Below are 26,281 nucleotides of genomic sequence, written 5' to 3'. Positions count from 1 at the left end.
GTACTAGTCTTTGAGTTTTATACAGCTGCTACGACTAATGGCAGTATCTGTAAAGCAAAAGCAATAGTGAGGTCATTAGCAGACTGAACAGAGGTTGTCCCTTTGAACAAAAGCACAGTTTAAACAAGCGGTTTTTATGACATGCTTTCTGAAAGAGAGGTAAGAGCAGCAAGAGGATATTTTTCACGCTGGGACACGACTTCTCATGGAAATGCTTTGTCAGAAATGGACATTTGTAAACTTCTGTAAGACTTCAGATTTCACTGATCCAGTCTGGAAGACTGCTCAGTAGCTGAACCCTTACAAACAAGAGCATTTAAGCCCCAGTTCTTTCATCCTTGATCCTTTACTACCTGCAGCACACCAGCCAGGCGCACATGGAACAGTTCCCAGCACTACTCAGTCTTTCCACAACGAATGCCTGTACAAAACTTTTCCTGCACTGATCGGAACAAAGCTACAAGCACTTGGAATTCTTTATTGCTTGGGTCCTCCCCATGTATAAGTAATGGATAAAGACTTACAGCTACTCCGTATTTCTGCGCATGCACACACATGAAAAAAAAAAAAAAAGCTGGCAGTATTACACGTTCTGTTTTGGCCAGAAGGTAAAATAGGTGAAATCAACCCCAGTTAAACTAAGCTATCTAATGTCTTGCAAAGCTGACGTACATGCAGCCATACCCATACCCACTGAAGAGCCTATTTCATAGGAAAGCTGGAAAGTAAAATATTCACACTAGAAAGCTTTTTTCCTTATATACATCAAATGTGAACATGTCACCCAATATTTTTGCTATTTTTATGTAGTAAACTGCATCCCACAGTATTTTTAAACAGGTTTCTCAGTATATTGCACAGGTTGAAGGAAAAACTGATCAGATCCATTCATCAAAGTGGACTATATTCTTTTAATCCACTTAATTTAAATTGTAATTGACCTGTTTTAAGGAGTATAAATCAGAGTAGCCCAACTAAGAATTAGGCCCATTTACATGAGCTGTAATCAGGCTTACAACTGTTTCCCTTTTCGGTAAAAAGGAAACATTCATTAAGTTGGGAAACTTTCAGAAAAATAACAGTAGTGTTACAAGACCAGCTATCCAAATCGTTCAGTGCAGCACTCAGTGGAGAAGATTCATTTCTTTTCCACACGATGCAAGGCTTCCATTTTTTCTCCTTCCTTAGAGGACACCATTCCGAGGCTTCAACAACTTGTATTGGACTTAGGGAGTCAGTCTGAAAGATGTCATTAGCAGCTTCCATAATGAATCACTTACAACGTACAGAGGAGGAACAAAGAGATAAGTCATCTACAACAGCAGGAAGGTGCACAACCAGAACCTGTGGGGATAGGTTTGGGATGCCATCTCCCTGTCCCCACTGTTAAGACTGCAGGGGCAGGGAGTGATTTCAAACCTGTTTCCGTACTAACAAGGAGAGATTATGACATTGATTTTTCATAGGGCTACTTACATGAGTGAGCATTCATCAATTTCTGTTAGAGTTGTGGACTCAGAGCAAAATAATTACTTGACAAGCTGGGCTACAGCCTGTGTCACCAGTCACAAAGCATATTCAGTAGAACGCTAAACCCTTTACTCTTTCACTATGCTTTTTGTTAGCCAAATGCTATACAAATACAAGACAGTAAGTCAACACATTTTACATTCAGAAATGAAGCTTGGAAATATTTCTTCTTCCAGGATTCTCCTGTATCTGAAGTATTTAAAGGGTTGAACTCTTTGTCATCTGTACTTAGGAAGCTTATTTCCATTATGTTGTTTCACACATTGTTAATCAATGCATATTTTAGTAAAGAAAGTCTTTGTCAAATATACAGATAGCCAACATTGTCTTAGGCATTACAAAAGGGATGTCATGAATTTAAAAAATGACATTAATCCGTCAGAAATGTGTGAGTGTATGAGAGCCTCAGATAAAACTGAAGATTACAGAGCAGAAAGATTTGAGGAAAAGTCCTTCTATATTTCCAGGCTGAGTACTTGAGAGTTTAAGTGTTTATTCTTGTGGTTTTTTGTGTGTTTTTTTTTTCCTTCACAGCAGTCTCCTCTTCTGTTTGGGTGGATTTTTATCAAAACATTGGAAAGAAAAAGACTTATTTGGTAACAGTAACATCACAAACCTTGGAAAGGAGACACAGTGAAAGGCATGAGACCTGCGGCTTATCTTTTCTTTTAAGAGCAGAGCCAAAATGGACTTCAGTACTGAATAAAAAAAAATAAACACTAATCACACATTTACAGTAAGATAAAAAGCTGTGAAACAGGAGATTCATTCTTGCCAACATGAGGTACTTCTCCCATTAAAGTAATAAAATTACATACATATATTAGTCCTCCTTACATTGATTTTATTTACCCCATACATTTATAATCAGCAAACGTAACAGAAATACATTTATCCTCAGAAACAAGAAACAAAACTTGTCAGCCTTTTTTTTTCCTTAAAAAAGCAAGGACTGTCTCTTTATGGCTAACTGAAGACTGATAAAGCTTATATCAAGAGGCATTGAACGTACTTGTGTCTACAATACCTCAAACTCTTTGTAAACTGAGAAAAGCGTACAGCAAGCCATAGAAGAGCTACAAATCTCCTGACTTCATGGTCTTAAAGCATTGGCAGCTGATGGTTTCAGTTGGTGATTTCTCCCATCACGATGAGGCAAACATAACAAGTGTAATACAGACAATTAAAAAAAAAAAAAAAAAAAAGCTTTCTGGAGTACATCTAAACCAAAACCTTATTAATTTGCCTTTGCTAGAAATCCAGTACTTAAGTCTATGTCCCTGCCTGCAGTTTCTATTAATATCAGTAATAAAACAAAAACAAACAAACAAAAAAAAGAAAATAACATAAAACCAAAAAAATCTTCCAAAACAAACGGTGAAACCGTTTTAGAAAAACAGAAGGATGCCATCACTTCACATAGAGATTACCAGGCAAGCATCTGTGTCAAAAACATAGTTGAAAACAACAATGAACTCTGGCATTTATTCTAGTTCTGATACTTTTCTACACATACTTAGATCCTCACAGCATTTTTGCAATGATCTGGACATTACTCAACATGACATTACTTGCAACGTGAAGCCAGAAGTTTTATGAAACAAGGTGTATATGTACATATTTATGGACACATACACTTGAAACAACAATAGGCAATAAATCTTCTTAAGTTTTGTTTTCTCATCAAGAGGAGAGTGGTTTGGGGGTTTTTTGTTTGTTTGTTTTTTCCTCTCTTGGAAACAAGAATGGAATTGGTGCCTTTTCTAACCCCAAAACATAGAGCCTTGCCTTTAGGGCTGTACCTCTACTTGTACACAAAACAAGCCAGGGAACAGATGCTGAAGCCACGTGGCATACATGATAAATGCTCTTCTCACAAAACACTGATCTGTCTGATCCACGCTACTTTCAAGTGGCTGGACAGCAGGTACCTCGACAGCCCTGCTCACCCCAACCAAAGTTTCAACAGTCTCAGAGAGCCCACCACAGTCAGGTTTGTAATTTTCCTACGCAATACAAATATTTGAGGAATTACGTCGTTGATAACAATATTTACGTTCATTTAGTCAATGTAGGTATCTTTATTAGAGCAGTAAGCGAAGAAACATAAGTGATGTTTTTATGTAGCTGTGGTTGCATTTTAAAGAGATGAGTTCACAGTCTCTACTCCTGTTTCGTATGAGAGAATCACTATTTTCTCAAAGTACCAGCTTCAAAGATTCAAACCAGTAATGCTGCAGCAAATTAACACAACCAACTGAGCAGAATAGCTGGCTTTAAAATACATCTTAACTAAAGAGAGCACACAGCTTCACAAGCACAGCTTTTGAAGCCAGAATGCTGTAGCCTAGAACTACAAATTTCACACTCTTTGAAAGAACAAAGAATCACCCAAAGATGGGAGGACGTTTTTGTGACAAACCAGATCCAAAATGAGTTGCTGGTTCTGTAATTTTTTGTGGCTATTTTTGCGAATACTCAGCACCTGTAACATGCATCCCCACTTAGGCACCTCATGAATGATCACTTGTCAGTACTCTTTCAGCAGGACTCTTGCAGATCTTGCTGCTTCCCACCATCCTGCGGCTGGGCCACCCCGCTGACTGTAAGGAGCTGTGGCTTCAGCTGTCACATTTATTCCTGGCAAACTCTTCTTTCCTACCGTGGTTACTCGCTCTGACAAGGATCAGTCAATGTATTTTATTTTTTCTTTTTAAAAAAGATGCTGTTTGTCATTCCTGAAGGAAAATGAATTTTACTGCTGTAAGCTTCAGGCTCATCTAATTACAATACCAGCCTTCAGGGAATTTTTAAACTAATGACATTGTATTTGTCAAGCACAGAAACTTTTAATCTGATTTTCAAGAGGATCCTAGCCAATGGATCCTGGCCATCGTAGCACTTAAGAGAACACATTTGACTGTCCTCCATGCAATATTTAGGTGGGCTTATTATGTAAATGTTAATTGTTGTTACCTCGTATCTTTCTGCTGTGGTCAATACAAGGCATATAGACATATTGACAATGTTATTAAAGTTTTTATGACTAGAAGTCCGCAAATCAGACTGTGTGTGTCCCTGTGCAGCTTCTCAGAGGAACAGAGGCATGCCCCTAAGAAATCGGAACCAAATCACCTAAACTAGCTGAACAATTCTGCGGTTTTCCTCCTCATTTTGTGATTTGTTGTACACCAGCATCAAGAACCACCAGCTCAACGATTCTGCTATATATTTCACTGTTCAATTTTAACATTCTTTTGTTTATTACCAAGGGCTAATAATTCCCAGACAATTCCCAGATAATTTCCACTGCTGATACAAAGAACAAAACCCAAAATATTAATTATGTCACGACAACTCCCTCCACTCCTTACCCGCTCCCAAAGCAAATAGCTCAGACCACCAAGCATCCACTTTTGGGTACTTCCCTAATATTTCTAAAGGGCAAACAGTGCACTACTTTGACCACTGACTTCGGCTTGACCATACCGATCAGGTCTTTTGGACAAATAATGCCAAATTCACATTTCCATTTCAAATTCATTTCAGTTATAATCACTTCTCCAGAAACCATACATGCTACAATTGTGCCACATAGAAAAGTGTAAGAAAAGAACCTTTTTCATATGTTTATTTATTTTTATTTCTCAAAAATTATTTTTAAATAAAGAGAGATAAATTCATTTTTATCTTTCAAAACTACTATTTAAGAAAATGCCATTTTCTGTTTTTTCAAAATCACATACTTCAGGACAAAGGTACAAAACAAATCAGTAACTACAAGTGCTGTTGTCCATTCAACAACGTTTGTATCAACATACCAGTCCTCCTCAATCATAAAAATACACATACAGTTGTGACACAAAACTGCGTAAATGTAACATGACGCAAGCAATCCAGAGTCGTAACCATCCACACCCCAACAAGGCTCAGCCACAGTCACTGAAATGTTCTCCCCAGTATCATGGGGAAAATCAACAGCCCTGCGCAAGTAAGACAGAAAGATATGAAGGCTATAACTAGCCATTTGCCTTGACATCTGAGCTCGTACATCCCGTCAGCAGAGCTTTGGAAGCCTAACATCAACTTGATCAAAACAAATAACAGGATTCCTAGGTGCTGGAGGGGACAACGGAAACACTTGTTGCGCACTTGTAACACGAGCGACTGCATCTCAAATTAAGAGTCCAGGGCTTGTACCTCCCATGAGAATTCACGACCCGGCTGCAGTCTTTTAATATGAAAACTTGGACGTTTCACCAAGATGCTCAGAAGAGAGCACTCTTCTTTGCTACTTAACTTAGCAGCTATATTTCTCTAAAGCAAATAACACTTAGAAAGTTTTCCTTAAGCTCTTCTACAAGTACCACAGTATTTCAGCAGAAAATTTCTCCTCGCCTTACCTCAATCCCAGGAGGTAGGCCCAATTCCATTACAAGCTGGATTTCCACAAAATGGAACCTGTCAGTCCTGGTACCTTTCAGCCTCCATGCCCAGATCACTTGCAAACACACAGCGTGCTCTAGACCTCAAAAAGCTATCAGCACCTGGCAGCGGCAGGCAAGCTTTGAGGACAAAGGTTCCTGATCCCACCCCATGAAGACGTGCCCTTGCAGCACATGCCCACACTACACAAAGCTTTATCAGCACTTTTGCTCTGGCCAGAGAAAAAGGTGTTTTCTACCTCTTCTTTAACATCACTGGTACTCCAACCGGCCATGAACAAGCTGCCACAGAGGCCTGATATCATTATCCATATAAATAGTGCACAGTTTTCTTCAATTTCAGTGGAAATGAGGTGGAACTTTTCCTAGACACTAACCTCAAATACCAATTTATAATAATGATAGTTAATCACGTACTTCTCACCCTGCAAGGGCCCTGGTATGGTTAGACAAACACCTCATATAGGGTCATTAGCTTCAGAGTACTAACACAAAGGCTTCCACGCACACAGGAGTTTGTCTCCTTTCCTTTTATGCTGGAGGAAGACTTCTATAGGAAACATTTAAGTCACTTGTCCATTGCCTTTCCCTTATTTTTAAGCCCTGAAACACCACATGACAATTCACTGTGTTTTATTCACCAGTGGTTCCACCTGACGGGCACTGAAGTTGATGCTCTGCCTGCTGGTGAGCACCTTCACTCCAGCCTTTCCCCTGCACAACATAACCAAAAGGTCAGCAATGGGCAGAGTGAGCAGGCCAGGCACGATGACACCACGACACCATCAACATCACCAGGCTCAGCCACGCTGAGCATCCCATACTGTGAAAGGCAGCACCATTGGCTATGCTCTTGAACATAAGCTTTGGGCATGGTAATTAACTTTAAACACACATTTACATCTCGTTTTCAACAATTAAGTACCGATACCCAAATAGGTATTTTGTCACTATCTCCCTTATGTTGGTACCTGGTAGTCAATGGAATAAATGCAATACCCTAAGCATCCTGTTTCTGTCTGACAAAGGGAGAGTTTTTAGAAAAAAAAATAAAAAATGCTGAGTCGGACTAAAAAAAGATAAAATGGAAAACAAATTATATTTAATTATTCAAGAATGCAATAAGCAGATTCAGTCCCAGACTCAGAAAGTCCCCAGTTTTACAGCATACTGGAGCCTTATCTGCAGTTTGAGTAACAGTGGCCCACAAAGAAAACAAAAAAGCCTATTAATTTTTTCAATTAGGCATTACTATTTAATCTTGTAAAGTGGGAAAAAGAAAATTTATTCCATTTCTTCTCGGGAAATCTGACAAACCAGTATATTGTTCTGGCTGGCAGCCACTGTAACATCACAAGGTTTCTTAAAGGCGTAACACTGTGAATTTAACAGGTTTGAAAAAACACAGCAAGTGTAAAGCAAATAGAAGTGCCCATTAGCTAAATTGCCTTTAAAAATAAATAGCAAGATAGCAAAGACAGTCTTTAAGGGAGGCTGAGGGTCCTCGTGGGGAGATGTGAGCACTCCAGCCAAGCCAGCAGGACCGAGCTGTGCCACAAGTTTGCCTTTACAGGCAGCCTTCTCCTGGTGCCAAAGCAAGGTGAACCAAGCGCTTTCCAGCCACAATTCTCTAGAGTTAAACTGCTACTAAGCATGACATCAAAATGGTGCCTCTGAACTTTGTGCAATCTCAGAGTCCATTTTACAGTGCTAAGTTTAAATTCCAGCATCAGACATGAACAGGGATGGATATCTAAATCGATACACACGTGCAGGACAGCACCTGACATGCTCTGAGATATCTCCAGCTGACATGAGAGGATTTTTGGGGAGTGGTGGTGACAGAAAGGAAGCGTTGGGTTTGCTCCTTTTGGATGCTGATACTGACATCATAGCTCGGGTCTGATGCTGCAACCACGCCAGCAGAGGACTTTTCCAAAGGAGTCTAACAGCTGGGGAAACTGGGCATCTGCATATAGTTAGAAGGTGTGTGTTGTGTGGTTTGTTCGTTTTTAATCCATCCCCAACACAGATTTCCTAGTGCTGTGAATAATTTCTACTGAAGTAGACTGGTGTGACTTTATTTTTCTGATGCAATATAATGGCTGGGGAGGAAAGGAGCTAGAAGAGAAGTTTCAGAGCATGCAGGAGGCCGCCCTGGCTGGCTGTGAGGGAAGCAAGCAAAAGCTGCTGCCGGGGCTCGGGCATGGGAGGCGTTGGGGGCTGCATCTCCCGCAAACGCAGTGCGGGGACTTGTGCACAGAGCATCCCAGAAAGGAAAGGAGGATGGTATAAATACACTCTATGCGCTCCTGCCATCTATTCGGTAGCAAACCAAGAAAGATTAAATTATGTAACTATTACTGTCTACATGCAACACACACACACACACACACACCAGATCTTGGTACCACACGGCCTAGAAACGATTTTTATTTTCCATCCAGATAACCCTCCCGGTTTGCACCGACACGAGCACGGAGAGGTTAGCAGACAAAACAGGCGTGCTAAGGGAGCATCTCCCCGGTACAGCAGCAGCAAGCCGCAGGAGGGGCGCAGGAGCCCACCTCCCCGCCGCCACCGCGCCTCGCACACGGCTCTGAGACCCCCGGGGCCGAGCGCGGAGCCGCCGCAGAGCCCCCCCAGACCCTCCCCGGGCCCGGCCCCCTCCTCTTCTCTCCTCTCCTCTCCTCTCCTCTCACCTCGCCTCCCCTCAGCGCACTGCGGCGGGCTCCGGCGGAGGGCGGCGGCCGGACCCCCCCGTCCTTGCGGCAGCGGCGGCGGCGGCCCCCGGGCGCCCGCGGCGGGGCGAGCGCCTCCCCTCAGCGCCGGGGCCGCGGCCCGGCCCCCGCCCCCGACAGCGCCACCGGGCCCGGGCCGCAGCCCCGCGGGGCCTGGGCGGCGCCGGGGCCGGGGGGAGGCCGCGGAGGAAGGCGGCCGCCCCCGCCGCCACACGGCCCCGGCCCCCGGTACGCGCCTGGGGGCAGCTCCCCCTGAGCTGCAGCCGCTCTAAAATGCCTATTTCCGCGTTATTCTCTTTTTTTTTTTTTTCTTTTTTTTTCTTTTTTTCCGAATTCACTCACGGTTCTCAGCGCTGTTATCCGTGTCATCCGGGCGCAGAAGAGCCGTCCTTTCCCATTTCCTCAGTGTTCAATGATCCTGGCTGCTTGCGAGCGGGCTGGTGCAGTCGGCTCCGCGTTCCCGACTTACTCGCCCGTTTGCCTCGGTCTTTGTCCCCGAGTGTCTGCGTGGGGAAGCGTGGCCACAGGCGCGTGAATGCAATGAAAACTCAAACCACGCGCTGCAGCAGCAGAGGAGCGGCGATGTGACACACGCCGCAGCAGCGCAGCCCAACAAAAGCAGGAGCAATGGGCGCACACACACCCGGTCCTGGGTGACCCAGGTCCTGGTTGCTGTTACTGAGCCAACACCTCACGCTCTGCTGTCTGGTCTGAGTTTTATAAAGTCAAAGTCTTCCCACAAGCAAGGAGCACGGCAGTCCTAACTATATTCCGTATTCTACATCTGTTTTCTGTATCAACCAATACATGGCCAACTAAATAGGTCGCTTTAGAAACTATTTCATGAGAATAACCAGCTGGAAACTGTATGAATGTATATCCAAATACAAAGTCGGTTTTGTACAGCTTGTAGCGTATTCCCAAATCCCTGGCCTTGAAATCCTTTCTCTATGGAAGCCCACGGCACATCTGCCTTGGGCTTCAACAGCGCAAGGGAATTTGTTCTTCAGCTCTTCTGCACGACGCGAGACGAACTGCTCCAGATCTGGGCGTACGCAGCTCTGTTCCAAAGTAGGTCAAGCCATGACAGTCATCAACATCCTTCCATCTATCTAAAACCTTTACACTTTCTTTCAGTTGCTTCCTGTGCACATGTATTGGTGCTTACAGCATAGCTTATATACGCTAAGGGTGCAAATGGTCAGTGTGACTGATTAGTCTGGCCCTTTATACTGAAGAATACTGTACTACTGCATTATATCTGTTTAGATTTACATTAAAGGCTCAAATTCAGATGATTATGTACAGGTTAGTAGCGATTTGGGTGTTGTCAAATACATCTCTCTCTTTGGTGGTAGCTTCACTTGGTACGGATAATATAGTGCCTATTTTACTTCCTGAAACAAGATCAAAGGGGGAAAAAAGAATGTGTGATGCCAAGAATTTCATAACATTTATAGTTATTTGTGCTTTGTTTTTGGTTATCGTGACATTTTTATAATGAGGAGATGAGAAACTGAGAAGATGAAAACCGTTAGCTAATGAATTATTCTCAGTGGATTTGCAGGCTGTAAAAGCCCTTTGACGGTGTGACACAAGTGCGGGCTGTCTTTAAGTTAAGACTTCTCATCTGTCAAATGAAAAAAAAATGCATAAATCAGACACTGGATTTTCATGTTTCTCTCCCTCAAAAAGGATTTTGAGAATGTCCTTGCGCCTGTGCTTGAAAAAAAAAAAAAATAAATCTTATTTCCACTGAGCAAAAGTGTTAATTTATATGAACCTATCAAATCCCCTCAGCTTCCCCAAACATAAAAGGCAGCAATCACAACAGTAGTAAAACACAAGGTATTTGTAGAAATTCAGCACTACTACTTTTCAGAAACTACAAAGCTGTCAATTTCTCTGCTTATATTTCTGCTAAATGTGTATTTCATGCTACACATACAGTTCTTTATGAACAGTTCCCATGTCTTTGGTATGGTTTGGGATTATTTTCAATTTTCCTAGACATGGCTGTTACTGAATGGAGTTGAGTGCACAGTAGAATACAAAGCCACTTCATAAAGAAATTGCTATTTCTCTTGTCTCCATGGATGCTTATACATCTACAGGCGCTGTGCTGCTAAGGAAGAGGCTAACTTTTCAGAGCCATGTGCTGAGGAAATGAGTAGTTAACCTTCAATAGACTCAAAGATGGAGACAAACAGCCTGCTTTTCTGTAGCAAACATTTTTTCCCCTCTTTCTGACTCTAGGGCTCTTTTTTCCCTTGCCTGGACCCACATCCTCTCCTTTGCTGAGCATACAATACAAAATAAACCAGTGAGAGAAATATGAAATCAACTTTGCCGAAGTGGGGGTTCCTACTGTGTCCCCTAGGGCTCTAAAAATGTTCTGTATCAGAGACCTGAAGTGTGCAATGCGTGGGAGGACATTTCTGGGCTGAGGAATACCTGTTTAAAGTTACAAAGTGTCTTAGACAGAGCTTTTACTGGGTGAAAGTTACAAACATTCTTCTACTCTCCTGTCAAAATAGCAGAAACTGTACTAGAAGATTAAAACTTTCAAAGAATGTTTGTGCTACTTGTTCTTGGAAATGATTTCACTGGAGAAAAAACAAGTTTCAGTCATCCCACAAAATGGTTTAGTAAGAAAACTGCAAAACTATGAATTCTAAAAATCTTTTACCATGAAAAATAAATTGGACATCCAAAACTTCCAGTTACTGCCCTTGCAGTTATGCCTACGACAAGAACCTACAACACACTGGCATAAGAATGCACCCTCTACAAAAGGGATTTTCAGCTGCTCTAACTTTGGACACTGGTGACTTAGTGTTAAAACGGCAAGAAATGCAGTCCTATATTATATCAAATTTCTCACTTTCCCAGCAATTCAGTTATCTGAAAGACAACAGGCCAAGCTGAATACCCAATATAAGAGTTTCTTTGTCATGACGATTTAAAAGCCAAACAAAAATGCTAAGAAGACCTACTGGAAGACCATTCACATGGGATGGAAATGCGATGTTTCACAGGACTTCTGGACAGATTACTGTGCAGCAGGTGGAAATATTAATTGAAAGAATCACCCTAGGTGCCAAAATCTGCAGGACACGTTCTCTGGGCTGTCCTGCCTCCTTTGTGCTGCACAAAAGGCTTAATGAGAGTGAAAACCATCTGCAGCCCCCAGCTGGGGATTTTTGTGCCGTAAAGGAGTCCCTAAGTGATTCCCTGCAACCTGCACAGCGAGGCAAGGCACGCCTGGGCTTTGCTGCCCCTTGGGCCCTCGGGAGCTGCCACCATCTGGTATTGCCTAATGCCAGGGCAGGCATGCATCCAGCCAGGGAGCCAAGGGGCTTCACAGAAGCTCCGCACCCTTTTAGTGTGCAGAGAAGAAACTCAGCACGCTGGGCCACCTGGTTAGAGAGCTGATCTGCAGACCCTCATCTGGTAAAACTCCCAGAGACATACCTCTTAGCACCTATCTGCACTGGCCTGCTGCCACTGGTCATATAGGAACGTTAGTTAGCACATGAAGCAAATGAAAACATGGCCAAGTTTGGCTTTAGAAAAAATTAAACCGCCAGTGGGAAGTTGTATATTAATTACAAATACTAAAGCACTCATCTCCTACCAATAACATTTTATGAAATTATGGAAATAGTTCTTAGGTACAGAAATTAAATCTGCTGCAGTTCCTAATGCTTCCAGATAGTTGCTGAAATGTGCATAAAGATCACCGAATTGTGGTTAAAATTACGATGATAAAAGCAATTGTCAGCTTCTGTTGGTACTTGCAGAGATTTAATTTTAGAACTGTACCCTTAGGCAAGTAATATGGAATTAGATCCATACACACTGCATCCAAAGTCATACTGAAATGTCACTTGTAAAACACACCTTCACGATCTTGCTATCTGATGATCTGATGTATAAATGTGCCTGTCAAATCTGCAGAGAAAGCCATCAGTACTTGTAGGCTGTGGTGAGGTGGTATGGATACACTATCAATAGATCGTGCTTTTGTAAAAATCAGGAAGCTTCTACAACTGAAGAAAATGAACACGTTGTTCTTTTGGAATATTCCTGCTGAAGCAAGTGGAAGGAGTCTGTGGGGAAACAGTCTGACATCATGCTGAGAGGACGAATGGTGTGAAGATTGTGATGATACGGAGACATTAGCAAGGCTGAAAAGTGGATCACAGATCTGTATCAGAGCCCTAGAGAATTTGAAGATTCATGCTGACAGTAGTGGGACAATTCCTGATTTTCCACAGTGAAGGGAGAGGAAAAAGGCTGGAGCAGGTGGCACAGAACTGCCACATCACTGATACCACTAGGAATCACACCCCAGAAAATTAACCTGGTGCCCCTCTTCACATTAGTTTATACCTCTCTGGACAGTAACAATGGTTATTTGAATTACACATTTGGCCAATAATTTGACTAAAATCCTCAAACGATCTCTTTTAGGAGTTTTACTCCTCCCCACAACAGCAACAAGTACCATGCAGATGGATTTAGTAAGCAAATAAATCAGGTATTAAGTGGGCAAGCTATACTAGCAATGAATTTTCTTTAAATGATTTAGAGAAAGCAGGCTTTTCTTTGGCAACTAGGCAGCAGGTTACCCTAGTGACATTAATTCCTTTTGCATCCTACGCAGTCTCGAATGTGAAATTAGCAGAGCTGGAAAATGCCCCTGCAGCCGGGGCAGAAATAACGCACTTCTTACTGGAAGTGGAAGCTTCTCATCAGGAGACACTTGTGCTTCACTGCTCTTTGTCAAGCAGGGTAATGTGAATATACATTTCACTAACAGGCACGATCAGCAACAGAAACTCAGCAGATCACAGAGTGAGACAGAGCTGTCAAACACTTAAGCCACATCTATTCTGCACAGAATGTACAAACATTAATGCCAGAAAAATAAAGCCACTCTGAAAGCCCGAAGAATCAACAAAGAAGCTTTTTGCCCATGCCTAATCCAGCTAAGCCTTCTTAAAGTGCCATTGAAAACAGATACTTGAAATGACTTCCATCTAAAATAGCATTTTTTCCCCCATTGTAGCCTCTTCCATTTAAGAAAGACTATAAGTTTACATTTAAGAATCCAGTTGTCCAAAACACAAATAGTGAGACTATTTCCACCAAGAATTTAATTCAGAATTGTGAAAATTACCAGAGCTTCCCTTTCCCCAATTCTTATGCCAGTTTGAGAGAGAGAGATTTCTTCAATGACTGCATAATGTATGAATAGTGGTAAACTTAAAGAAACCAGTGTTTAATCAGTATTCTGTCTAGAATTGTCATCATAACCACATCCAGCACCACTACAAAGATAACTGCAAAACCCTAACAAGCCCTAACACTCTAACAGCACAATCTCACTCCCTCTTGAGGCTCATGGCCAAAGGAAGGGCTTGTATTTTTTTTTTTTTTAACCTTGTTGTTACTGCCAGATACTATACAACTTCCAGTTTAATATTTGGCATTTTTTCCTTGGCATCACTGGGAAAGACAGCAGTGACAAGGCATTAGAGCACAGCAATGGCAACATATGTTCCAGGAGAATATAAATCTAGCGTATTCTATTTTCTCAGTATACTGGAAGCTATCTGACCACCTCGAAATGTTGCAACCCATCGATTCCTAACATAAATTCGTTTAACAATAGTTCACTGTGCAGCTCTACTGTGTAAACTAACACTTTTGTTCAGAAATCAGAAGTCTGCAAAACAACCACAGGAATAGAGACATGTAGGTGTACCACTTTCTCACTATCTCTACATAAAATATTATACAAATAACTTCTTATAACACATTCCTCTGCTTTATAATAGAAAGTTTTACAAAACAAAAGAAATTCTTACTCTGATTTCCAACAGTTGTCATATATATTATTAAAAAAAAAAATAGGTAAACAAAAAATGAGACTTTTAAGACGTGTAGATTCTGAACTCCTCCATCTGGTGATGTTGTGGGGCAGTGACCAACAGGGACCTCAGCTATGCAACACATAAAAAGAAGTGCTCCAAACTGAAGCCACAATGAGGCGTACAACATAGCACAAAGTGCCTATGCATTAAGAACACACTTAACTCTGAAATCAAACATAACTGCTTAGCTGAAGGGAGACAAATTTAAACATGCACTGTGACTTACGGCAATTACCGACATTGCAGCATACCTGGGAAAAACAATCCCACTGCAGTAAAAACCTCTTGGGGGAACAGAGTGATGACATGGATAGGAAATAATAGCATAATAAATAATAAATAATAGCAGCAAGGAGCACTGACAGGAAGCAACAATATTAGAAATCCTCACACTAACGAAGAACAGCAAACAAATATTTGCAGAGTAAATAAAAATACAGTAGAGTGTAGGAAATAAGACCCAAATAAGAACTGCAGAGTGATCAACAGAACACCTAACTGCTGAGCCTTACCCCCGAATCCCCATCTGCCTGTGGTACCTGTAGAAAAGAAGAGGGGTGGTGTGTACTTCTCGATATGCAGCGCAGCAGTTTTTGCTTCTGTCATCTGCGCAACGATTTACGCTGGCAACTTGTGCTGGGGCCCTGCAGGTACTTTGGAAGAGAAGAGCCAAGAAGGAGTTCTCTTGAGACAAACGTTTAAATATCAAAGTTAAGGAAAAAAATACTTAGAACATAAAACCACTCCAGAGTGTCTGCACAAACTGTGCAAAAATTGCAGCATGTGAATAATGGAGAAAATAAATCTCTGCAATTATTTATATATAAATATTCTGAAACACAAATGACAGCACTGCAAGGATATCTGGAGCACAGTTTGAACAGATCAAAGTCACTTTTATACTGGCATATTTGGATCACGAATACTTGTCAAGCTTCAGCCGAGCTCGCATCACTGTATTAGGCACCCATTTAAATCCCACGTAAAATTTGGGCTGGTGTGGAATCTCAGAGCAGGAATCCAAACTACCGCCTGGCAAATATTCCAGGAGCACTGAAACCTCACAAAAGTTATTCTCTCACTGACAAATGTGATTTGTTTTTATAAGCAACACTATTAAGCTGAGGTAGGCAACATACTGTTCTGCATTTCTGGTTGGCCTTGCTACTTTGCTTCCCAGGAAAACTAAAATGCCTTAAATCTCTCTTGTTCTGCTGTAAAATTCATGGGACATGTCATTCTTGCCACATTAACACCCCTCTGTTGTCGTTTTTTGGTGTTTTTTTTTTGGTTGAACACAAGACTTAGCTTTGTGTTTTATTACAGCAGTTGTTTTAAAGGCAACTTTTGAGAAATCAAATGCTACCTCTCATTTTCTGGAAACTCTGAATGCGTTGGAGAGCTCCTAACTAGAGATTTTTAAAGCAAGATTGCATACAGCCCTATCATGAAGAATAATCCTGCCGTGGAAGAATCCAGCCTACATGTGCAAAACTGTGTGTCTTATTTCATGGGCTCCATTCCTGCACACCAAGATGCTGTTACTTGGCCATAGTTATTGCAGACTTCTGAGCACATGAGTCTGGCCATACGAGTGATCTGGTTACTGCACAACCAACTGCTGCAAGGGGAGTGTTTGTGGCTGGGCTTTATCAGTAAGTAGGAAAAAGACTCTAAATCATATCCTGATCAGATGTGAATAGCAAACTTAATTCTAAGTCAGTGCATCTTAATTAAGGTTGAGCAAAATTCATTTCCTACTGGAAAAGGTGATCGCATCAGGAAAGAAGAGGATAAATGTTACTAGTTGAGCCTTGATAGCTAACTCACGGTACTTTACCACACCATTATCAAATGTGTCTGCATAATGTGCAATAACAACATTACTGCAGAAAACATCATCTCCACATAATAATCCTATGAATAATAAATGCTATTTAGGCATCAAATTACTGCTTTCACATCACGTAATAATATTACTTCCACAAAGGCAGGTAGGCCCTCATATGACATTAAATAGAGAACAAAGTGGAAATTCTGAAAAGTGTATGTAAAAGTATATATTCCAGGTAATATAACCACTTAAAAATCTTTGTGATTCCAGCTTGGCATATTTTGGAGAATATCATTAGCAAATATTTGTGAAACCTCTTAATTTGCCTAAAATTACACAGGATTTGGAGAAGCTTGCTAAAGCTAGTACTTATTTTAAGTATTAGGTCCATTTGTTTCTGAGAAGTGCTAGGTTGAGACACAAACAAAAAGTGGCAGGAAAAAAAATATTGTTTCTCCCACGGTAAGCACACTAATGTAAGGCTTAAAAATGAAGCAGAAGCACATTTTTGCTTATACCTTTGAACTGTACCATCTGGTTGAGGCTCAATTAAGATTCATCAGTCCCTGATTGGAATGCATTCAGGACTCGCTATTTTGAACCAGAAAACTAGACAGCCAGAACATGTGATTTTGTGGATTACTAAAATATAGAATACAATTTCAAATCCCTGAATCAAATGAGGATATTTTCATATTTTCTTGGGTACGCATTTCTAAGTTTTAGAATGAAAATACACCAGTGCTATAAAAGCCACAGAAGGCCGTTTCACGTTACAGCCTTAGCCCAGTTAACCTCTCACCAGCATCAGAAAGATGAGGCCTTAATCCCTCCCAAATCTCCTCAAGCAGTCCCATCACTTACTCTGCATCTGCTTTGGCAATTGCCTAATTGCACAGCAAAGGCTGTTTGAATCACCAGAGAACTAGACCAGGAAAAGCGCACGTTTTCTTGCTGAGTTTGCACATTATATGGGATCCCTGTGCAATTCCATAGGCACAGGAGCTGATGTGACTGCCCATCTGATCATCCCACTGGGGAGAGACAGCAAGGGAGAAGGGAAGGAGACACCTTCTGTTTGGAAGCACAGTGCTGTTACTCTGACTTGCAATCTAAAAATAACTGTTTTCTGCTCCCTTTGTGTCTGCTTTTAGCTCTATGCTTTGTAGGTTTATGTACATCACACCCAAGTGCTGCCGTAAATTCAAAAACAACAGGCAAGTGCATGAATTCAGTGCTCGGAGTGCAATAAGAAGTAATACCTTCAGGACAAATCGAGCAGGAGTTTTATCCAAAAAATCGAGCGGGAGTTTTATCCAAAAAAAATACTGGAGAAGAAATCCACATCTGGAATACAAAAAGTTGTGACTGCATAGGAGAAGAGGGAACTTTCATTCAAGATTTTGTATTTCCATTGTTTGACACTGGCCCCAAACTCAGATACAGTATTAGACTGAAGTAGGTCATGACTTTTTTTCTTCAGATAGAAATGTCACAAGAAAGTTGTTTACAATGAAAATCCTGAAACAGGATTTGGCAATAGTGAAGCCAGAGTTTCCCAATAATGTGAAATTGTAAAAGCTTCTTTTAAATTTGATTTAATACTCCGTGGTCAAATTCTGCTTTTATAGACAGATGGTAGGTTTTTTTTTTTTCTTTGTTTGTTTATTATAAATGCACTTGAGCACATCTATTCAGTTCGCTGAAAAAAAAATGAAAACATAATTTGCAATATTTTAATCCATAAAGCTTAATTCCTTTGCAGTCGTCATCTCAATGTAGCAACAGATTTCACTGTTGCTATTGCTACAAAGGGATTAGACTTTCTCCATTGATTTTGAATACTGGAAAAAATACTGTAACTGCAAGGTTTGATCAGGAGGTTGTTGGAAGGGTTTTGTTTATTCCTTTTTCCATTTCACAGGTTTCACCTTGTCATTGCAATTCATATTTTCATGTTAGACTACAGCTTCTTCTACTCCAATAAATCTATCAGACATTTCTGTTGTGCTGCTTCTCCATACTTTGAGTTTGGTGAACCTCACGGAACAGTAAATAATTTCTAACATAGCAAGTGTAACATGGGAATGAGGAGCAATACTTTAAGCCAACTTGAACTGTAAATTTGTAGCAGCACTATACCAAAAAGTACATTTATAGCATTTAGGTGTTCACACAGTTTACAGAGCAATACTGGGGCATTGCAAACAATGGCCATTCCTCTTCCATCACCTTTCTCAATGTGCATTACACTCGGATAAGGGAAGATGCTATTTAAGGTTATTTAAGGTTATCATTTGACACACATCGTATAGCTCAGTAAAGAAGCTCCAATTCCTTCAACAAAAATACAGCTGTTCTACACCTGGTAAGATGCTGTCACAGGCTGCTAGACACCTTCTTCGCTAGCTGTATATCAAGGGACATGATTCAGTGATTTATTCACTGGAGTTATTCACAAAACAGCACCTTAGCTAGCATCCACGAATTCTGGTGTCAAACTCTAAAGCAGCACACACTGATATGAAATATTTGACGTTACACAAGCATCTGGCCACCAAGCCCTACTTTTCTGTTCTGCAGCACAACGATACATTCTTGCTATGGAATATTTCCCCTTCCAATGTTCAGAGCTTTTCTACTTTTTTCAAATTTACTGGGAGGGATGGGAAGGAATATAGTGAGGTCATTTAGTCTACTGCTTCCAAACCTTTTTTTAAAATCCAGAGTCCAGATACTACTTCAGGAGAAATAAAAATAAAAATAAAAATCTACGGAAAATGTATTATTTTTTGGTGGGAATATAAGTGAAAAATAATTAGCATTCAGGCAAAACAAGGTCTTATATATTGAGATGTTACTATACATACTATTTCATTTTAAATATTCGTTAGAAATATAATAATTCCTGACATTGCCCATCAAAAGTCAACAACACATAGCTGCCTACTCACAAAAATATACTTGCATGAGGTTTTATTTTGCTTTTTGTAACTGCAATTCTTTACAGATGATGAGGCCAGAATCACCTCCTGTTTAGGATACGAGCAGGGTCCGGTACCCTAATATTTAATTATCATTTACTAATAGATGCCTAGTCCATTCTTCTGCCCTAAAGTAGAATGAATTACAACTAAGCCATTTCTAGGAGATTTTATGTACTACATCAGAGCAAGTGACTACAATACTGTCTCTGACCACAAGTTCTACAAGGAATAGTGATTACCTTCAAATTGCACTGTGAGATTACAGCATTGTAGACAGTTTTAGTGTACATAGCTATGAATTCCGATTGCAAAATATAATGGACGAAAAATCTGTCCTATCAAACAGCAAATGCTGCTGACTTCAGTAAAAACCAAGATGTCATTCAGCTTATATTTGGCATGAATCAGTAACTTTGCCCATACAGGTATGAATCTGTGCTCATTGCATCCTGCAGCCTATTGCTTACTGAAAGATATTCCAGCTCTGTGCTACTTCTTGAATGTCCGACACTGCCCTGTTGACTACAATTGTGCATTCTTCCCATAATCACACAAATCTAATTCCAAAGTGTCCCATGCACATAAAAAGAGGGTACAACTCCCAGATTGCCAGCATACCTACCTTTTATTATTATAAATACAATTTGACAACTTTTTTTTTTTTTTTTTTTTTTTTTTTTTACAGTGAACAGTAACTAAGTGAAATGGGAGTATCAATTTGCAAAGACTAGAATTTCTATGCCACTTCATGAATTACTAGAAACTGATTTAAGGCAGGGAATCCCAAACTTGAGCATAAAATTAACTGCAAGGAAGGCTTGCTTTCTGCTTTTCAGTTTGGCAAAATATTATTTAAATCTTCCTGCTATAAATCAACTCATTTAACAGCAGTGTTCTGCTTTCACCTGTACAAAAAGAAAGTCAGCACAGGGGTTTGTAGTACCACAGATTTTTCCATAAATATTCAGTGGGTTCAATTATAAGTCAGTATCTGAAAAAATTGTACAAGAGCTTTGGCTGGGACAAGCACAATGCTGTACCCTCAACAACCACCTGCAGAAAGCAACTCCTACATATACAAAAATGGTAATTTCTCATTCCTTCATAAGACATTTTCTTATCCTTTCCAAGCACTAAAAATCTACTCGTTCTAGTAATAAGAATGGAAGATGGATACAATTGCTGGGACCACATTCACAAAGAGCTCCCCTCTTCTTACCTCATGAATTCCACTCAAAACAAAACAAAAACCAAAGCAGTAGTACTTGAAGTACAGCATTGCAGAAAGGAAACACAAACGAAAGCAAAAGGCCTGTGTGAGAGCTGCCTACAGTAAAGATGGAGTTTTGCACAAATAACAGTGCATGCATTTTCCCAGCTGAGTGGTACCAAATGCAGTAATAGCCACTTAAAAAATCTCCAGTGCTAGACTATTTCTTTGTGTTCAGAATATCAGGAGAAGCACATCAATTCGATGGTGTGAGCAGGCTGTCCAAGGTCAATTTTAGAAGAAAAAAATCAGTGTTCTCTTTAAATAGTGTATATTCATCTATACCTTTTCTGAGCACTTACAAGGATGCTGGTTGCAGTTTGACAGAGCATTACAAATATAAAATCCATCAGCCATTAAGGAAACAAGGTTTAAAGGAAGAAATAGTATTTTATAAGCCAGTATACAGGGCAATTGCATTTTAACTTAATTAAATACTGCACCATCAGAAGTACAAAAAACCCTGCATTGTTTGTAAATGCATTTGAGCCTTTTAAATGAGACCAGCACTTTTTCATAAGTACATCAACAAAAATGACAGCCACTAGGGAAAAATCAATCAATTAATACTAGAATAAAGCTTAAATAAATTAATTAACATTGGGAGATTCATGATATTAAACAGTGATATATTTTGCTGAACATGTTAACTTTTTAGTATCAATTAAACTATGCTACTCTAGATAACTAAAAGCATTAACTGCATTAATAACTGCTACTGGTGCAAATTGTTTTAAGAGATAATAACCAGTCTCTGGTGTGTACAGGACTACAATAATTTTTAAGCAGATAAATGACACTTTTTCCTCCCGTTGATGAATAAATTCTGTTCACAGTGGACACAAGAATTTTGAAGTAAAAGAAGGCAAACTGTGTTCTCCATTTGTGCGTGCATTTGGTTTACAGTACGTGTCAGTCTACAGCTCCCAGGATCTGGGCCACACTCTGTAAAGCTATGCAGCAGTCCCTGGCTATTTGCAGAAAAATAGCACAGCACTTCAAAGAGAGCATGGCACAAAGCCCCTTCCCAAAACATATGCTGACTTTTGATTATTTCAGAAAGAAAACATTCCCTGTAAGGACTGCACAAACAATTCCCAAACTCGAAAATCAAATGTTAAAATACAAAGTGTCCCTCCTAGAAAACACAACGTTTCCTTCGTTTTCTATGCATCCCTGTTATCTTATCGTCCAATGGATTTCTCCTGTGTTGTTGTTTACATGTTCTCCAGGGGAAGTCATTTTTCCAGTAAGAAACTGAAAACAACATGCAGGTGATACCAGTCGTGTACCTCTGTCACATCAGCGCGTTATCCTTAGAGTCTCTTGCACTTCTCAAGTAAGCCAGCAGATCACCCAAACTGATGTGTCACTGGTATTAAGACAAGAGGCAGAGGCAAACCCTCACACAGAGTTTTACTGTATTTCATAAAAACACATAAGTAGGATTTAAAGCTTTCAACTTCTGAATTTAAAAATAAGAAAAAAATATATTACTAAGAGCACTGTTATTGAGTTAACAACTGAAACTGATGATAATACAGATCATGCTTTGAGGTTTTCATCCACATAGCCAGAGGCCCCTTCCTTTCCCAAACATATGGAAAGTCATAACATGGAAAACAAACATTAAAAAACATTATAAATATTTTTGTTTTCATATGATGTTTTCCTTACATTTAGAAAAATCAACATTTACAGTGCCAAAAGCATGAGAAGAGACAGAATTATATCAAGAACAGATTTTTCTTTCATTTTCATAAATTTATTTAATTGTTTCACGTTTTTTGAGTTACACAGATGTAAACAAGGAATGTTACTGTTCATAGGAGTGCTACTGACAATCTGTTTAAAATGGTTTCAAACACCTTGCTGCATTCACTGTACTGTGCTTACATGCAATATTGTTTCTCAGCAGGAGTGTAAGTCCCTGTTCTGTAAGCGTACCAAGTGTTCTGGTATGATTTCATTTGATTTCAGTGGAAGACATGCAAAGACTGGCAATTCAAATAATGAAAAACATTTCTGTCATTGCAGGACTATCATGTTTGAGTGTTTTAGGTGTCATTTGGATTTATCATATGCCTTTAAACCTATTGAAATTTATGCATTAATTTGTCATGTACAAGGCCACTGATTTCACTTGATTTCAGTATTTTAGTTTAGTGTCTGAAAAGGGGGCATTTGTCTCAGAAAGGTGAAAATGCAAGAATATCTAATGCCACATTAGGATTTTACATGCTAAATCCATGAAGATATTGGGCTGGACTGATAAGCTGATATAAAGTAATTAAAACAGAAGCTGATTCTGTGCTCCCTTAGCTCAGTGGAACAGGAATGAGATCAAAATGTTATCACTGTTTCTCGTCCTCCTAATTTCTTAATACTGTACACAGAAGTTAAAAAAAAAAAATTACATCACTGTACTTTGGCTAATAACTACTTGCTGAAGTAAATCTGAGTGCCATAAAAACATTACTTATTTAAAGTGATGGGATTTTTCACTTACTCCTAGAGGAGGAGATGTCAGCCCAAATTTTGCAGACTTCTCATAGAGCAGTTGGGCAGCAAACTGACACATTTTCCAGATATTGATTGTCCCTTGGTCGAGTGCACTGTAGCCTGTTTCCCGATTTCCAAAAGTGAGAGTTCAGATTTGAAATCAATATACCACTTAAATTGTCATCTTACTGAATCCTCATTCAAGTGAATGAATAGAATTCAGATAAAATACCAATTATTTTAGAAGTGTTCCACACTTCTCACATACACATTTGCAGACAAGAAATACTAATATTCAGTATTGCAATACTCACTAAGACAAAGTTTGAGAACAATACTATTTGCTCCATCTGTAAAAGCAGTGGGGAAAAGGCTGACAAATAGTGTTGCTTTTTATCCTTTTTAGAAAATATTACAAACTTTCATAAGCAGATCATTGTACATGGTGTATCTAGCGTGTTTGTTTTTCAAATACTGATTGCATAAGCCATTGAAAGGAAAACCAAAAGAGAAGAAATATTGAAGTAATGTAATATATACTGATAACCTCAATTCTCACTAAGTTTTGCAGACTTAACAGCACAGAAGACTTTTAAGGATGGATCAGGAAACACTGCTTTCAACGTATTTATGTTGAGAGCCTTCTTAGTGTGCAAGGGATGATAATTTAAAAATAAATGTTTGCTTAAGATTTAAATTAAAATGTGATGGACTGCACTAGGACGGGCCAGGCAAACTCTGGATTTACTATCTCATTAATGATAAAACATGCTAGACAAGATGAAGAGACATGAATGGTTCTGAAGAGTTTCCTTCATTCAACTAACACTTTATACAGCTTGCAGCTTACAATGAAAAGGGTAGACTAAAAGAAGAGGACAAATTAATCAAAACAACACTAGTAGAAAGCAAACTCACAGCAATGATAGGAATAGACCACAGAGCTGAGGTTCTTACTCCTACAAAGCATCCTCCTTCACAGTATGCTAACCTGGATGCACAAACAGATCTGATTTAGCAGATTCGATTTATCCCACCTTCCAATTCAAGCTTGCAAGTTCCACCTACTGCTGCAGCATTTTTGCACACAACCCAAGGAATCCAAAAGAGAGGTCTTTGTGATTACAAGTATTACAGAAGTGCTGGCAGCTCAGGACTCCACCTTGAACAAAGACTTCAGTTCTACTGCAAAGCAGAATTCAGGAAAAAATGAAGAAAATATGGTGGGGGAAGTATGTAACATGCTGGAATAAAACTCTGTTGATTAATGACAGTTGTAGCATGCAATTATCTTTAACTATATGGTAAATCAAAGTCAGAATTAAAATAAGTTATCAATTATCAGAATAGTAAAAAGGCTAAAACTGAAAGAAATGACATTTCAGGAAAGTAAAACATAACAGCACCTTTAAGCAGTGAACTCTGTTAGAATATGGAAAAACTCCCTATGGAAAACCCTATTCCCTGAAAAATTGGAAATAAGACTGAAAAGCCGATTGGAGCCATCAACAAGCTACAGCCATAAAAACTGCTAAAATAATGAAAATGTTCTATACATTATCAGATACTAATTATTTTTTTTTGGTATAATTTGCAAAAAAAATATCATAATTATGTGTATAAATTAAAGTTTTATTGAGATATGTGATCTGTTGTATGTCACACAAAGCACTGGTGTTTTGGTAAGAAACAAAGTACACCTGTGTTATTAACCACACATTAAAAACACATGCTTACATCCCACTTCAGCTTGCAACTTTGTGCAGCACTGATAATTCCACCAGGCATATACGTAGGTGGCAAACTATGGAGGAGATGATACTGATTTGGAGAAAAAAGTAGGAGGTCTGTCATCATCATGGTGCCTGCCCCAAATCTTATTGCCATACAAACACTATTAAAAATAAAAGAAAACGGCATTTTGGGTTTATTTTTGAAGGCTACCATGAAACTGTCAGGGAGGATATTTGCAGCTGAAAAGGACACAAAATTGTTTAATTTCAGCACTCAACATTCACTTCTTTGATCACAGTGTTCTTTTTAAAAGTTTTCTGTGGAAAACACGATACAAACGGTTTGATGTATACTTCTTACTCCTACTTTTTTATGTGAAGTTACTCTTATTGAACTATACAGCCACTTCTGAAAGTAAAATAACGAATGTGAAGAAGCTCAGATCAATCAGTTCTTTTAGTACAAACAAATTAAGAATACCTTTTGATCTGTTTGTTGCAAAATTTATACAGTACCTTCAGAATTAACTACCTTTCTGTCAAATATTGTTACCTTACCTCAGCTCAGAAAGCATCTCTGAAATATAGTTTCAATCTGACCTACATAACAGTTGCTCTTTTATGTTCTCACTTCATATACACAGTATTCTACCGCATAAAGCCAGGCATTGCCATTGTATCAATGTGCTCCAATTAATGAACAGCTCAAGGACAACATCAATAGTTGCCTGAATACTATACAATAAAAACAACATTATTTTTAATATTCAATGCTATTTATGCATCTCTACTTTGGGTGAGAAACTTAGGAGTGACTTAATTAATCATTTTTAATCCCCCTTTTCCCTGGTGATCTTTAAATTCCCTCACATCCCACACTTCTTCACAATTCTCCTGGCAACATCCCCCAGGAAAAGTCTTCCCAGTGTGGATTCTCAAGCGGAGCAATGACAGCTTTACATCAGCTGAGAATCTCTTTTTTACACACACATTACTGATCAAATGTAGTGCAGACCCATCTTCAGTGTCATCCTTTTTGCTCAGAAAAGCTGCAACTCTTCCTCCAAAAGAAAACAGCGATGCCAAAAGATCTTAACATCAAAACAATTATATCCATCAACAGAATGCAAAATTTTCATAGAATCATTGAATGGTTTGGGTTGGAAGGGACTTCAAAGATAGTCTAATTACACACACACGCACACACACCATGGGCAGGGACACCTTCCAGTAGACAAGGTGCTGTCAGTATTAATGGATATGCACCAGCTGCAGTAGCACAAATCATAAAATGTGT

At 39.6% G+C, this 26,281-nt stretch overlaps 2 protein-coding genes across 2 annotated transcripts in view; one reads left to right on the top strand and one right to left on the bottom strand.

Annotated features, from left to right (window-relative positions):
• The window catches only part of HECW2 (HECT, C2 and WW domain containing E3 ubiquitin protein ligase 2), a 163,465-nt gene extending 154,729 nt beyond the window's left edge, over nt 1-8,736 (bottom strand). Inside the window, exon 1 of the mRNA XM_084289277.1 lies at nt 8,678-8,736. The gene's annotated coding sequence lies outside the window, so the exon portion shown is untranslated. The remainder of the gene's footprint in view (nt 1-8,677) is intronic.
• The window catches only part of CCDC150 (coiled-coil domain containing 150), a gene marked incomplete at both ends in the record, with an annotated part of 29,784 nt that continues 11,684 nt past the window's right edge, over nt 8,182-26,281 (top strand). Inside the window, 2 exon segments of the mRNA XM_084289394.1 lie at nt 8,182-8,264; nt 8,693-8,944. Coding sequence (XP_084145520.1) covers nt 8,182-8,264; nt 8,693-8,944 — 335 coding nt within the window.

The sequence above is a fragment of the Netta rufina genome (assembly GCF_964035555.1).
Source record: "Netta rufina genome assembly, chromosome: 6".
NCBI classification, from domain to species: Eukaryota; Metazoa; Chordata; class Aves; order Anseriformes; family Anatidae; genus Netta; species Netta rufina.
This window is presented reverse-complemented; position numbering and strand designations above follow the sequence as displayed.